The sequence below is a fragment of the Brienomyrus brachyistius genome, chromosome 3 (assembly GCF_023856365.1).
Source record: "Brienomyrus brachyistius isolate T26 chromosome 3, BBRACH_0.4, whole genome shotgun sequence".
Classification (NCBI taxonomy): domain Eukaryota; kingdom Metazoa; phylum Chordata; class Actinopteri; order Osteoglossiformes; family Mormyridae; genus Brienomyrus; species Brienomyrus brachyistius.
In genome coordinates this window covers 10154797-10170194 of record NC_064535.1, presented here as the reverse complement: position 1 = coordinate 10170194, position 15398 = coordinate 10154797, and the positions used below count along the sequence as shown (strand labels likewise).

Sequence of the window (15398 nt, the reverse complement as noted above, 5' to 3'; positions counted from 1 at the left end):
ATTTACAAAAAATCTCTCTAATAATCCCGATAAGAAAAGATTTTTCAAATACCTTGGACCTGCTAAAATAACATCGGAATTTACCTTGATTTAAATTGTTTGGAAACCAATATTTGACGCTAATATCCCGCTAAGGGCACTGGGGTAGAGTTTAGGTGCAGAACTACATTTCACACAAACTGGGACAGGAAGGAAGTCGAGTATCCATGACAGCCTGGATGTTGTTGTTGTGACTCTTATTGAAATAAATGCATGCGAACGATTCAAGTGAATAGATAGGTAGTTATGCAAAATTTTGTACTGTACAGAATTTCAACATGTAATGTTTATATTCACATTATAATATAGATGAGCGCAAAAAATATTTATTTATTATATTTGCAACAGCTAACTGGACAGCTTATGTTTGACAATTTCGCCAAGCTTTTACGAACAAAGGTAGATCAATATTTCGCTAGCGGAAAGGAAGATACTATATTGCTTGTATTGCTACTATATTACTTGCATGTGCTAGTCTGCAAAGTGGAGAGGTGAGGGACGGGTGAAAACAATGGTTGACCATGGTCAACAGACACACAGCTGGGCTGGGGGATCAGAGGAGACGCTGGGGGAGAAAGAAATGACTGTAGAAATGGTTCGTTAAAAGCTGAGGGTAGTAGAATGATTTCGCGGTATACGAGACGGCCGGTATCGCACAGCCTCGAAATGTGAGTATTACGTATTAATATTAAGGACATTCTTCATCTGTGAGTAATCTGGTGGAAGACACTTAGTAAATAGCTATATAGAGATGTCTGCATTTTGTATTACTTTCCCTTATATTTGTAATTTTGTAAAAAATGAATTGAGATGTAAACATTATGCTTATTACGCATTCTCAGCCCAAAAAAGTTTCTGTTAAATTGAGTTGACGATTGTAGCATCAGAATAAATTCATAAAATAGATCATTTTCAAAATTTCAAATTTTCCACAGACGTGGGTTATCTCGGAGCAATCTAGATCACCACCCACTCCCTGAGGAAGCTGATGGCTACCTGCCAAAGTATCCCTTACATGACCGGCAGGAGGCACTCTCTACTTGCAACAGGTAATAGTTATTCTTATTTATATATGTTGGAGGTGAGGCAGATTGATGGTTCACTAGACATCTTCATAGGCACAATGTTATAAAGAGAAGGACCCTGTACTTCTCCGGTTTGTAGCTGAATTGGACTTATTTTTAGATTGTTCTGATTTGCCATATGTTAGGTGCTACCTTTCCAGCACTTCTTTCTTCCTTATTTTAGCTCCGAGGCTTCTGGAGAATGTGGGAGGTCATCGGTCACCACCAGTGAGACTGAAAGGTCATGGTCTGGCATCCATAGCTACTCCGGTACTGGCATATCCACAGAGAGAAGCTCGGTATTTTCCTGGGGTTATGATGTGAGTTTCCTTTCTGGATTCTTGGGATTAGTGCTTCACCTGTGAACAGTGGCTAAATTATGTGTCATGATCTTCTAACTAGCCAACGATAATGCAGCTTCCTGTTGGATGACAATTGACTGATTGGTTGATTGACCAATCAGTTAACTAAGACTGGTGGCAGAAAACCAATAAAACATTTAACATTAACAGTCACTGATAGCTTGATCTCCAGGTTTTTTTTTACCTTTACCAATCTGGAGACACGAGGTTTACTGTGTGAGGAAAAATGCCTTTGCATCAGTGGCATGCAAGGGACATTCTCTCGAGAGGAAGCTCGCTCATGCTTCTAGCCACCACAAACCTAATTAGGTAAATTGTTATTAAAAATGTATGGAAGATAAATAGCTTGGAGTAACCTCCCCATGCATCATTCTGACACATTTCACATGCACATGCCTCTAGCTAAGAAACATTTTGCATCTAGTACTTATGCATTAGTTGGGTATGATGCATTGTATGGACAAAAGTACTGGGACACCAGGCCATTTCACCTACAGGAACTTTTATGACATCCTATTCTTAAATTTATAGGCATCAATACGGAGTTGCATCCATACCAGAAGCCACTCTTTTTGGAAGTCTTTCCACAAGTTTATGGAGTGTATCTGTGGGGATGTTTGCCCATTCATCCAGAACTGCATTTGTGAGGTCAGGCATTGATATTGCAAGTGAAGGCTTGGCTCACAATCTCCTTTCTAGATCATCCCAAAGGTGTTTGTTGGTGTTGAGGTCATGGCTCTGTGTGGGCCAGTCAAGTTCTTCCACACCAAACTCACCTAACCATGTCTTTATGGGCCTTGCTTGTTGCTTGAGGGCACAGTAATGCTGGAACAGAAAAGGACCTTCCCCAAACTGTTCCCACATAGTTGGAAGCATAGAATGTCTTGGTATGCTGAAGCATTAAGAGTTCCCTTCACTAGAACTAAGCAGCCTAGCCCAACCGCTGAAAACAACCCCATGCCATTATCCCTCCTCCACTAAACTTTACACTTGGCACAATGCAGTCAGGCAGGTAACATTCTCCTGGCATCTGCCAAACCCAGACTCCTCCATAAGACTGCCAGACAGAGAAGCGTGATTCCTCACTCCACAGCACACATTTCCTCTTCTCCAGAGTCCAGCGGCGACATACTTTACACCACTCCATCCGACACTGTGCTTGGTGACGTGAGACTTGCTTGCAGCTACTTGCCATGGAAGCCCACTCCATGAAGCTCCCAGCGCACAATTATTGTGCTGGGATTAATGCCAGAGGAAGTTTGGAACTCATGCAGTTATTGAGTCAACAGAGCGTTGGCAACTTTTACACATCATACGCCTCAGCACTCAGCGACCCTGCTCTGTTACTATACATGGTCTGTCACTCTCTGAGTTTCTGATGTTCCTAAACCCCTCCCACTTTGCAATAACTACTTAGTTAACCATGGAATTGAAATTTTGCAGACTGATATATTGCAAAGGTGACATCCTATGACAATACCACTCTTGAATTCAATGAGCTCTTCAGAATAACCTATTCTTCCACAAATCTTTGTAAACCTGACTGCAAGACTCTGTGCTTGATTTTATACATCTGTGGCAATGAGTCTGAATGAAACACCTGAATTCAGTAATTGAGAGGTGTCCCAATACTTTGTCCAAATTAACAGAAAATGTAAGTGTGTGATTTTGTGACTCTCTAACAGCAAGATGTAAAAGCAGGAATCCTAATTTATAAATCCTAATCCCACATGCAGGAAACTGCAAAGCTGTGCATTTGGGATAAATGTGATATTTGGCAGCAGCAACCACTGAAGCAAGAAACCACAGCTCACTTAGGACATAAATGCTTGCCTGAGGTTTAGCCAAAATAAGATAGAAGTATCTGAAATTTTAAACCTTGAAGGTCATCCTCTTGGACATGTATTTCTTATATATTGTGGGGGAGTAGTGATACAAATTGAGAGCCAATGAACATTCTGTCATGAAACTAATCCATGTATGTCTGGATTGTGATTGGGATGATGTCATACTTCCATAAATAGCTGAAAATTGGCTAGATATTCCTGGAAGGATAAAAGATTTACCAAAAGAATTATTCTAGGTTTTAGCACTAATAACACTGATAAAATGATTTGTTACTGAGAATATTGATAGGAAAACAGCTATAGGTACATTAGAAATATCAACAAAATGAATTACTTTATGGACATAAAATGATTAAAAAGGATTATGTCAGAGATAGTAAATGGATGGATTATTTAGTTCAAATTTCTTCTCATTCGGCCATCTGTGATATAATTCCTTAACTTAACAGTGTCTCTAGTGTCTAGCTATATACATACTCATGTGTTGTTTCAGGAAACAAGTGTGAACAAGAATATAATGACAATAGCACTATAATGACACATTTCTAGACTGAATTGTTGAACAAAATTATCTGTAACTGGTCTGTTGGCTCTTTATTTCTTTTGAAAGCACACGGATCATTCAGGAACTTCCTTTAACTGCCCACACACATTTATGAAAACAGTTCAAAGGGCAGCGTTCCGCTAATAGCTGATGAGCAGCAGGAAAATCAAAGATTCACTGTTGTAATCCTCCTCTGGGACGGGGCCGAGGGGCTGGGCTGACCTCCCCGCATACGTCGCTTTGTTTTACGGTACAGGAATTCGACAAGGCGGCTTCACGGCAGGTGCAGCGGATGTTCGAGGAGATTGACGAGGAGCTGTATGAGTGCCAGAGCGATGGGCAGCTTGGGGGGCTGCAGGAGGAATGCCAGCAGTGGGCAACTAGATTCCCTCACCTTCGGTAATTTATCACCATGCCACTGCAGCTCATTCTGTATGAGGGCTTCGTCTTAAAGCGATATACCCTCTTCATAACCCCAGGAGCTACCAATCAAAGTCGTGAGGAAGACATTAATTTAGAGCTTATATTTCTTCATTATTAATGATTATTCCATTCTGTCGATTAATTAGTCAAATTATATAGTATACAATATCTGCAAAATGCAGTCAAATAATAATCCGGAAACATGATATGTACATCAACAGATGCACGTATTCTAGACCTTCATAGGAAACGAATACAGTTCATTTGCCAACAATTGCTAGGTGATTGAGTGTTTGGTGATCTTTGACCTGTGTTGTATTGAAATAACCCATGACTTGATGCTTGGGCTTACAGGATACTGGGAACTCAGCTAGTTTGTCCAACTGATGATGGCTACCGGTGGTTTTCCATCACTGAGATGGGGGCGGCCAGGGATGCAACGAGTACCGTAGATGACAAGACAGTTACTGAGTAAGTATTGTGTCCATTGACCTGAGATACCTACCAGTCTTGATGTACACGTTCTTCAAATAATAAGCCAAAATTAATGTTACTGCATGCAAAGGCCATAAATATGCAATGTGTTTGTAAATGGCATTGGGTGTGTCTTTCCAACCAGGCTGAGTGTCCATGGTCGAAAAGCAACGCTGTCCAGGTTAGGTGTGGAAGCAGAACATAACTGTGCCAGTGACGAGCGACCCCGGATTATCGAGGCTGAGGGACTCATGGAGGAATACTTGGCGTTTGACTCCCGGGACTTGTGAGTACTCATGTTTGTAAGCACTTTGTTGGACATCCATTCCTTTCCTTACACTAATAGGTTTACTGCATGCCCATTTTAGAGTATATTAAGAAGCGAATGTCCTTGTATAGCCCAGACAAAGTCATAATGCTGGCTTCGAACTTCCATATTGTCCATTATTTCTTCTATCAGTCTTTTTTGATGGGGTCTGTATTCTCAGTGGGATGCTACGCTCATAAAAATGTCATACTCTACAGGGTCTGCTTTTTGTACTGCATGGTGCATAAAAATTGAAGTGCATGAGTGGTGCATTCTACCCAACAAACTAAAGTCCCTTAAAAGCCCTCAGTGCATCAGAACACACTAGTTTGGACTGGATTCTTTCCAGAAAGAAGATTTGTCAGCGTATCATTTCTTCTAGACAGAGAAGTTTACAGATTTTAAATATATTGCAATGAAAACTGGGATGTCATTCTGTGAACCTGTGCGCAAGTAATGCTAGATGTGATCACATTACAGTCTGACAGCCACATTTAGGCTAATAGTAAGCAACAGTAAGAATTTTGAATCTTAAAATGGTCCTAAATTCTCTTTTTTTTGTTATTAAATTAACTGATTATAACATGAATAGTGAATCAAAGTGACCGGGCCCTGTGTTTTCATATCTTAGGCGTTCTGTCCCATTCTGAGCTATACAATGCAGCATGAGATGGTCTTGTGATTGCAGGGACGAGGATTGGGAGCGCGACTGCGTGGGGAGTGGCCGGCACAGGTACTGGCTCCCTCCTGTCTCGCCGTACCGGTGTCGGCGGCAGGCGATCCTGGACCTGCTGTTCGACGACGTGTGGCGGGAGCTGGTGGGCTGGACGGGCGAGCTAATAAGCAGGCACTGGGAGGGCTGTATCTCTGGTACGCTTTCCTGCCCTCTCTGCTAGTAAGGCAGCGAGGCACAGATTGGTGGGCTTTAGATCACAGATCTGTAACCGTAGCACAAGGGGTTGAATCTAAAGTGGCAGTCAGATGCAGTCAGTATTGTTTATGTATCACCGAGTTCTGCTACACTGAAGGGTTTTACTTTGGGTTGTCAAGGACAAATCAGTAGTCAAATAAACAGTAAATAATCAACGTATGTTAAAGCACTTAGGATAAAAACATGTGCAATTTAGCTACATAAATAATCCTTCTCTGTGCTTGTTAATGCACAGTGCTGCATAGTCTTTAAATCTGCTTTTCCAGAGTCTCGGTTGTCCTTTCATAACGTGCGTTTCCCCTGGTTCAGATGAGGAAAAGAACACTGTGAGCCTCAGCCCAGTGCAGCCAGAGCCCCGAGACCCTTACAGCACCCTGCCCACAGTGCTGCCCAGGCTGGGCCAGAGCAGGCTGCCCCAGCTTACTGCCAGCTTGCAGCTACAGGTCAGTGTCCTTGCCCCTGTATTGAATTCTAAGTATTACTCTGCTCAGTATTCTGTAAAATAAATAACATAAAAGAAACATTGTCCTTGCAGACAGTTTGGCACATCTACTGTAGAATGATGTAGAGCTACAAGTTTTATGTGTAATACACTTTTTTTGGGGTGGGTATTATTCACTGATTTACACCTGAAGTACCAGGAGAGGTGACCTATTGTTCAAATAATCACTTCAATAAAGCAGCTAAGAGGTGAGATTAATACAAAAACAGATAAATCTTCTTAGTAAGGCCATGAGACCTTTCGTGTATTTAGTATTGCCTATATGACTATACTACTACACTGTAACTGCATGCTGATTAGTAATGTTCTTCTTACTGCTTTCACTGTTTTCTGTTCATTTTTATTCTCTGCCTTTTGATTGAACCTTTCCCCCTTTTCTTCTTTTGTCCTTCCTGTCATCCCCCTGCCCTCTTCCACACCTATCATGTCGCTTTTTCCTTGTATTTTGTTTTTCCTTCTCCATTCCCTCGTTCGTTGTCTTGTTTCCAAAGAACACAAAGTCAAGGGGCTCAAAGCACAAGTCCAGGCGGAAGTCCAAAAAGCAGAGAGAACCCTCCACTGTATGTAGCTCCCTGACGGAGAACAGCTGATGCGGGGTGCTTAGCGAGCGCTGTGTGGTCGGACACTGAGTATACCTCACCAATAACACAGCTTACCTCTCGTAGTTCTCCTAGCCGTTCTCTTGGTTTATTACAGGAGCTAAGTGCTCTAGCATTCAGAATTAGTGATTTTAATCACCATAAAAGCTGCTTTTTTTCCTCCTCCAAAACTGCAGTTTTTAGGCTTTGCACCTGGTATTGGGGTTATTCCCCAACTATCACTGGATGGCACCACATCCTCTATTATAGATAATGTAATGTGAGACCACTCTTATGTTATAGAAGGTTGGACCGAATATAGATATTGACAAGACAGTTACACACAGACAGCTGATACTTCCTCTTTCTCTCTCTGTTGCCACAGTCCAACAGAGTCCCAGTGGGAGCAGCAGTGACCCATCAGAACCTCAATGACCTCATCGTCATCCATGGAATCCCCCTTCAACAGAGGAACCTCGGTGTCTCGGCCGACAAAACACAGTAAAACAAACGATTCATCATTATTTAATGACTGGTTATTAGTGCCATTAATATGCTTTTTTATTTTTATTGGAGTGAGAAGGAAAGAGGCGGTTAAAAATGGAGTTGGGGGCTTGTTATTGTCACATAACCAGCATTGAGAGCTTGTTGTGTTCTTTTGCTGCTCTGAAAGGGACACCGAAGAGAGGGTGTCCCATCGCCCGAGTTCAAGCGTCATCGCGTCCAGCAAGCAGCACTCTCGCCGTGCTCTAGAACAAAGCTCCTCCTCGCTGCTGCGACCCGCGCAGTCGGCAAGGCGCCGAAACCCGCCCCCACGAACACTCCTGCCCCTAGTCCCCGGTCCCATGCAGCCCAGCACAGCAGGACCCATGGACGAAGGCATCAGGGGAACGAGGCTGTGAGTCATCCCATTCACGGGCTCCTCTCTGTCTCTCCAGCTGTTTGGCACGCAGCTCTCAGAAAGATGCCTCTGCGAAAATTGTTCCGCCTCACAGGCGTTGTTTCAATCTGGGAATACTGACAGATAAAATGAATTTCACTTTGTGAAGATATTACTTCTGAGACACGCTAGATAATCCATTTAGACACGCTACTCAGGTACTGTGAATGCTTACCAGTTCGACTGTATAGGCTTAAATGTTAGTCAGAGAGTACCATACTGCTTCATCAGGCTGCCATTACGTCGTCAAAGGTTTGCGTTTTTTTTTTTTTGTTGGTTGACCAGGGTAACTGTCAGTGACAGACAGGTTTCCCCACCGATGCCGCTTAGCCGGAACAGCCTTCTTCCCCCCATTGGTGTCGGAGACATAGAGACCTCCTACATCAGCCAGCACCTTCGACCAGGCCTGGTACCGATCCCCCTACTTGTATTCCCAATAAGTTTCCCAGTCCCACCCATGCCATACGCACATCTGACCTCTACATCATTGTGTTGTGTGAATGGGTAGCGGCAGAGGGGACACGCCAACAGCCGAGCCCATAGTGCCGTCGTGGACGAGGGGGGTGCCTCCGTTCCCCGGGACAGACTCCACCTGCTGGACATCTTCTCTCGTCCGAATACCACTCATACCTACAGGGTAAGAACCTAACGTCCAATAAGCCAACATTGAAGAATGATTTATGCGTGTATAGAACCACGTACATTCACTTTACTGCTTATTTTCATGGTGTCTCAAAGTCAAACACCTGAATAGTAAGGGCACCTGCATTCGTCAATCTAATAAATAGTGATTAGGGGTAAATGGAACAAAAATGAAAAACTTCACCGACATTCTAGGACTTGTTCGCACATCATCTTTATACCCTCGTATATATCATTGACCAAGATTTAATTGAAATGATATGAAATATTTTTACATAAATGTAAATTTATACTATTTTCTTTTCTTATTTTTCCTCAGATAACAGTGATCTCACATTTAAACATGTGACATGTTTGTGAAGCTTTTCTTCTCCTCTGTCTTGTAGTCAGATACTCCTTATCGCCGCTCTTTCACAATCCTGGACAACATCGGGCTGAGCCGTACTGGCAGAGCATCAGTGGGCACCGGTGGGTACAAATACTGACATCCTGACAGAGAGAACCACAACCCCCCTTCCCTGAATAACTAGGAATTATTTGCCTGTCACAATGTGACACTGACTTGCTGCAAGTGTGTTTAATCAGCTGTCCCTACAAAAAGGGAAATTCCAATGAAAGGAAAGTCAGTCTGTTTTGTTCTTTGCTAGGAAATTTTATCAGAACAAGATAATCACCCTTTGTTTCCATAAAAATACCTTCAGTACATCAGGAAACATTTTTGCTCTGATTTGAGAGTTTACATGTTAAATATTTTACTGAAATCGTTTGTCACACTACTTCATGTATTTCTCGTAGCTTTATGTCCATCGTTGTCTTAAGATGTTTATCAAATCTCTTTCATAGCCCTGTTGTAAGCATTTTAAGAAACTAAAATACTAATTGATTTAAGTTAATGATATGGCTTGTTGTCATAAATGCATTTGTAATTTGTTTGAATTATGAGTTGCAATTTTAATAATTAAAGGATTCATATTTTTAGAGAAGACGATTGTTCTGTTGCATGTTGGTACTATGATTACTCATCTCATGTGGTTCCATCTTGAATTACAGTTGTGAATATATGATATGTTCCTGAAAAACCAAAACTATATGAGAAACCATTGCTTCGCCACAGTACAATACCACCACACAATGTTACCACAGTATAAGCCACAATAACTGCAGTACTAATATTATATGGTGGTGTGTACCTCAGTGAATTAGACCACCGTGCCTGTGATCGGAAGGTGGCCAGTTCAAACCCTGGGGTCGGCAGACTGATATCACCATAGGGCCCTTGAGCAAAGCCCTTAACTCCAGTTGCTCCAGAGACTGGCTGCCCCTGCTCCTTCAGTCAAACGTTGCTTTGGATAAAGATTTGGATGCAAGACCTTTTTGGTAAAATTGAGGAAAAATGTGATAGAAATTTAATAAGATTGTTTATTTCCTTCAGACTCCTTGGATATTGGAGTGACTGGCATCAGCTTGGGAATTAGCAGTTCTTCCTTTCTGGACTCATTCATGCACCATGCTATTGGCCAGTCCCCTACCGAGAATGAGGAAGCTCCGCCCCCAGGTCAGTGGGTGCCACTGAGATCCATGTCATCTTTATTCATGAATAAGTGGACTTGATAGTGATTTATCGTTAACCATATGCTAGCAATATATTCCAATCTCAGGGTGCCAATAAGGCATTAGTTATATTTCCTGGTGACTTCAGTTGCAGACATGCTCATAAAAACAACTCCTTAATCCCATCTGTCTCCTTCAGCACTACTGGTCCCTGTGTCAGTCCCAGCTCGATCACATAATCGGGGGGGCCTGACTTCACGGAGCAGCAGACCAGGACTGTAGCACCCCTCCCTCCCAAGAAACCAGACATACCTTAGCACTACAGGACACCTATGAACAGGCCACCAGCAGTGACATGTCACGTTACTTTTTTATAAAAGGACTGTACGGCAGATCATAGAGCCCTATTTTTCTATGTTTAGCTCATCTGGCTGCCAAACAGGTATTAATCATCTGTGTTTTCAGGAAAAATTATAAAGCACACCTATGCAGGTATTCAGGGAAACCAACTCCGGAAACAATGGAAAGAACAGTCTTTTACAAATAATGTGCCTGTTATAGCGAAATATATGCATTTTCCAGCAAGCCATTTTGAAGGAAGTCTTAGTCTATCAAATCAGGATGTGTCTGAGATCGCTTGAGAACACTGTGGGTGAATTTGCACAAACACCACCAATCTACGGATCTGTGATATACACGTGCAACACAGGCAAGCTCTAAAACACCCTATCCTGACACACCAAAAACACAATGTAGACCATCGTGGCATTCCCACGTTACTAGGGCTGTAGTTAAGTCTGGTCAATGAGCTAAGTAAGGCTTGAAGCTTATTATTGTGAAGTAATGAATTCCTGCTGCACTCACTCTGTGTTTTTCTTAAATAAACAAAGAACTGAATTTCTAATGATTCTGCCATTTCCATGGTTGCCGTGGTTACATAATTACAAAATTTAAATGAAATGAATGCAATATATTCAAAAGTATTACATGCATCACATGTTTAATAAGTCTTTCTCAATGTGAACAAGCAGATCAGTCATAGTATGTATAAGTGTAATAACACCTTAAAATGTCACTACTGTAAACACTATGCATTTCGAAATGTACTCAGTCAACGTGGATAATTTTCTTCATTATCCAAAAACTTAAGAGCCAAGAGCCACTATTTTCAGGCAAATCATAATTGTCTTAATTTTTGTGATGGCTTTTCTTATTTATGTACCACATTTTTACTCCAGGGTTGTCAGAAATTAGTTAAAATTACACTTGGTGGATTCTGCCTTTGATGGGAGTAGCTAAATTAGCTAAAATATTGTTTTTGGATCATTTGGTACAATATTACAAACTAAACAGTTAGTTCTGTATCCTATGTCTCTCACAGGATACCATGAGCTTTGAGATTTAGGGATAAATCTCTTTGTATCCTTCAGCCTCTTCCAGTTCTCTGTTAGTGTAGCAAACCAAACATGGCACAATTAATGCTGACAGGAAGTTACGAAAGATAAGCACAAAAGGAGATCCAACATTTCTTCTAAATATTAAGAAAATATTAAGAAAAAAGTAATACCAGAGACAGCAAGAACTAGAGCTATGGTATCATGGAGGATTTATAGCTGGTCTTCCTGGGTTCTGCAGAGTGTGAACACCACTGTTATCTTCATGTCGTCGATGTTTTACAAGCTGACTTGAGTAATGTTCCAGTTCTCTTTACCATACCTCTTCCCATTTATAAAATTCAGGATGTCTTCCACTGTGACCTTAAAGGTGAGGTCACTGCAAGCGACACAGCACTGCGCAATAGGGCAAACGTCATCATAACGAAGAATCTGGGTTAAAGACTCAGATTGTTCCACAGTCCGTCAAAACACTGCTACGTAGACATTCAGCATTAAATACATGTTCCCAAAAAAATTCTATCAAAAGCCACATTCAGTTTCCATTGATCAATCAAACTGCTTGACCTTGGTGACAGTCGCTATTAAAAGCAATTCTATTAATTATATATCGGTTACCTGATATATTTTTAAACACTGAATGCCGAGTAAAAACACCAACAAAATAAATTCAGTCTGCATGCAAATGTCTGGATTCAGCAGAACTCTGTGTTTACAGGATACTTAACTGATTTTACTACTTTACTACGACTCATATGGGTCCTTAATAGCTTCACACGTTGCACCTCTGCTGACACGTTTTTGAAGACCCAAGTGATCACCAGACTCAACTGAATGCCAGTTTATGAAAGACAAGTAATGCATTATTAAGATTAGAAGCATCCGAAGATTCTTCAAGGTAACTATTTACATGGCAATAAATGGATGTTACATCGACGTTATGCTCACGTTGTGGGACATTGTTCGATTCAAACACTGAGTATGCAGTTATCTCAAAACCACCGGGATATTTTGTAATCTTTACATAGATGCTTTGTTTCTGAAATCTCAGGATTAAATCTTATAAATGTGCAGAAAATACTGGATTATGTGGGTGTGGATGCTTGATATTTTGCTTTGTATTTTAAACTGGATCTGAGCCAACAAGCCATATTAATGTTTTTAGATTGCTTTGTTTATGTATGTAATTTTGGTGTGTTTGGTGATTAAATGTAGATACATGCGACTGAACACTGAATTACACTCTTATTTTTTCAATTAATGTCAAGACCTGGATATGTGAAGTAAATTGAAGTGTTACATTTTTCTATAATATAGTCAGAATCCTGTAATTAATATGCCAATTGGTTATAACTGCAATATGATCTGTTCCCCAACCTTTTTCTGTATTTATGGAAAAATTAATATAGAGTAAAACCTCGGACTGTGAGCATAATTCGTTCCGGAAACATGCTCGTAATCCAAAGCACTAGTATATCAAAGCCAATTTTCCCATTAGAAATAACAGAAACTCGGATGATTCGTTCCACTACCCAAAAATAGTCATATAAAAATGATTCATTCAAAATATAAAATAAAAATACATAAAACAAATTAACCTGCACTTTACCTCTGAGAAGAATTGTGGATGGTGTGAGGGAGATGAGAAAGAGGAGAAGAGGAGGGTTATTTTGTAGGACGACTTTCACTATAACTAATGGAATCACTGCTATTTGTTGGTTCACTGGAATCTTTTTTTCACATTGCATTGTCCTTAAACAGATGCATCTCTCACACTGCTACACCCTTATTTGGGTGGTGCTTTTCTACTAAATTTTGACTATACGAGTGAGGCAGGCAGACTGAGACCGAGCATGGGAGACGTTTCCCCACAATCCCACAGCAAGAGAGAGAGAAGAACCATTGGCTCAGTTGTGATCACGCGATGCTGGGCAGTGTATATGTAATACTCATATTGCAAGACCTCGCTCGTCCATCAAGTTAAAATTCATTACAAATTTTTGCTTGTCTTGCAAAACAAGTTACTCACAATCCGAGGTTTGACTGTAACTGATATTACTGCTGTTGATCATCTACTGTAAATCTTTGCTTACTGAGCAAAATGCTGTATTAACCTAGATCTGTATAGTATTTCTCTAGGAAAGCAGCCAGTTGCATTATGGATACAATTGCATTGATTAAAATAATCAGCCAAGCAATTAAGCCAACATACCAATGGTGCAGTGTTTTTGGAAAAATTACCAATTTTATTCAAAATGCATGATAGTCTGTTATTTGAAAATAATACACATTTTTATGGAATTGTTGCAGTTATATTTAATAAGGAAAACATGGTATTTTCAGACATTTATATCTTGCTTAATAAAAAGTATTGCGAAAAAGACAATTTCTCATAAGTAATATTTCCATTGATACAAGTGTCAAAACACATTAAATGGTAAGAATACAGAACATTATAAGACTATCTTATTGATTGCTTGTACTGTAATTGCTTTGTTACCACTTACATGTCATTAAACTTGCCTCTTTAAAACTGAAAACAAAGTGCTATCACGAGAAAATGATGAGGCCTAAAAAAAATTGGTATTGCAGCGCCGGTGAAAGCTCTGACTATCGGGAGCCTATTAGCATTTCCTGGCATGCTCACAAGCCTTGTATATAACCCCTGTGTATGTCTTGTTGTAAATTGCTATTCCGAGGACCTGATTGTCGCTTGTGCCCTTACCTGTGTTTGTACTCCGTCCTTGCCTCATCCCTGCATCTCTTTTGCCATTGTGTAAATTACCCACTGTGTGTGTACCTTACTATCCTATGTCCGACCTCCCTACTCAATTATGTGTTGTTGGAGTTGTCTTTATTGTTTGTGTGGCTAATATTAAAAAGTATATTCTCTTTCAAACAAGTGTTGCCTCTGTTGTTCCTGCCACCACGATGCCCGGGTCTGGCGGATACTATACTGGTGTCAGATGTGGGATGCCAGAAGTAGCCCCCTTGGAGGTGCTCAAGCAGATCCTCTTGGACATTTCCCTGACTGACCGCTCCAGCCTGGTGGACCTGCATGCAACTGCGGAGTGACAGAGTGGGAGCAGCGGTGGGGATCACTTCACTCGAGGCCAACGTGGGATTGCAGGGATAGGGACAGGAAGCTCATTTGCTTGCACTGCTGAGAGAAGGGAGACCAGGCACACTGCTGTCGAGAAGCCCATACCAGAACCATCAGCAGACAGAGCTGAGAGAGGTGCAGTGAAGGAGGCACTGCCCCAGTCTTGTGCAGTGCGTCCTGTGGCTGCTCCTGCCACCTTACCAGTCTCCCATTGGAGATGACATCAGCAAATAATGGAGGTTGGAGCTTCCAAGGACTCCGGCCATTCGCCGGTCAACAGGTCTCAGCTCCCCAGCCGTCAGCAGGTGTGCTGCATGCTGGAGGCTCAGGAGTGCCGAGAACTCCTGGAGCAGCGGCCTGAAAGCCAGCAGGACGGTGAGTGGCTGTGGGAGGAGTTGGCCAGTTGGGAGTATGAGGGTGACCAGAAACGGCAGGTCAAGGTAGTGGAGGCGGAATTACTGTGCTGCAAGGTGGCACTGCTCGGCCCTGAGGAGGCGTGTCGCATCTTAGAGACCCAGCTGGCCCAGGATCATTGAGAGCTGGACAAGTGGTGGGTGCAGACTGAGCAGGATGAGGAGTGACTGCAGGTGGACATGAAGAATTGGTAGCACATCCTGTAGAAGTTGGAGACAGAGATGGCCTGCTGGGAAAGGCTGCACGAGGCCACTCAATCCAGGGAGCAGACGGTCCTCAACAA

The 15398-nt window shown here is 41.7% G+C and overlaps 1 protein-coding gene across 2 annotated transcripts; it reads left to right on the top strand.

The window, feature by feature from the left end:
• Window positions 1-187: 187 nt before the first annotated feature.
• fam149b1 (family with sequence similarity 149 member B1) lies at window positions 188-14028 on the top strand. 2 transcript variants are annotated; one of them, XM_049008549.1, is made up of 16 exons: window positions 188-707; window positions 975-1088; window positions 1288-1423; window positions 4113-4255; window positions 4634-4750; window positions 4899-5039; window positions 5749-5930; window positions 6301-6434; window positions 6985-7053; window positions 7457-7572; window positions 7745-7969; window positions 8297-8420; window positions 8520-8648; window positions 9040-9121; window positions 10086-10208; window positions 10404-14028. In XM_049008549.1, the coding sequence occupies exons 1-16, from the start codon at window positions 661-663 to the stop codon at window positions 10484-10486; spliced, it is 1965 nt and encodes a 654-aa protein (XP_048864506.1). In that variant the 5' UTR covers window positions 188-660; the 3' UTR covers window positions 10487-14028. The 2 variants fall into 2 exon arrangements, with proteins under 2 accessions (XP_048864506.1, XP_048864507.1); XM_049008550.1 differs by lacking the exon at window positions 6985-7053 and having other exon boundaries at window positions 193-707.
• The last annotated feature ends 1370 nt before the right edge of the window (window positions 14029-15398 follow it).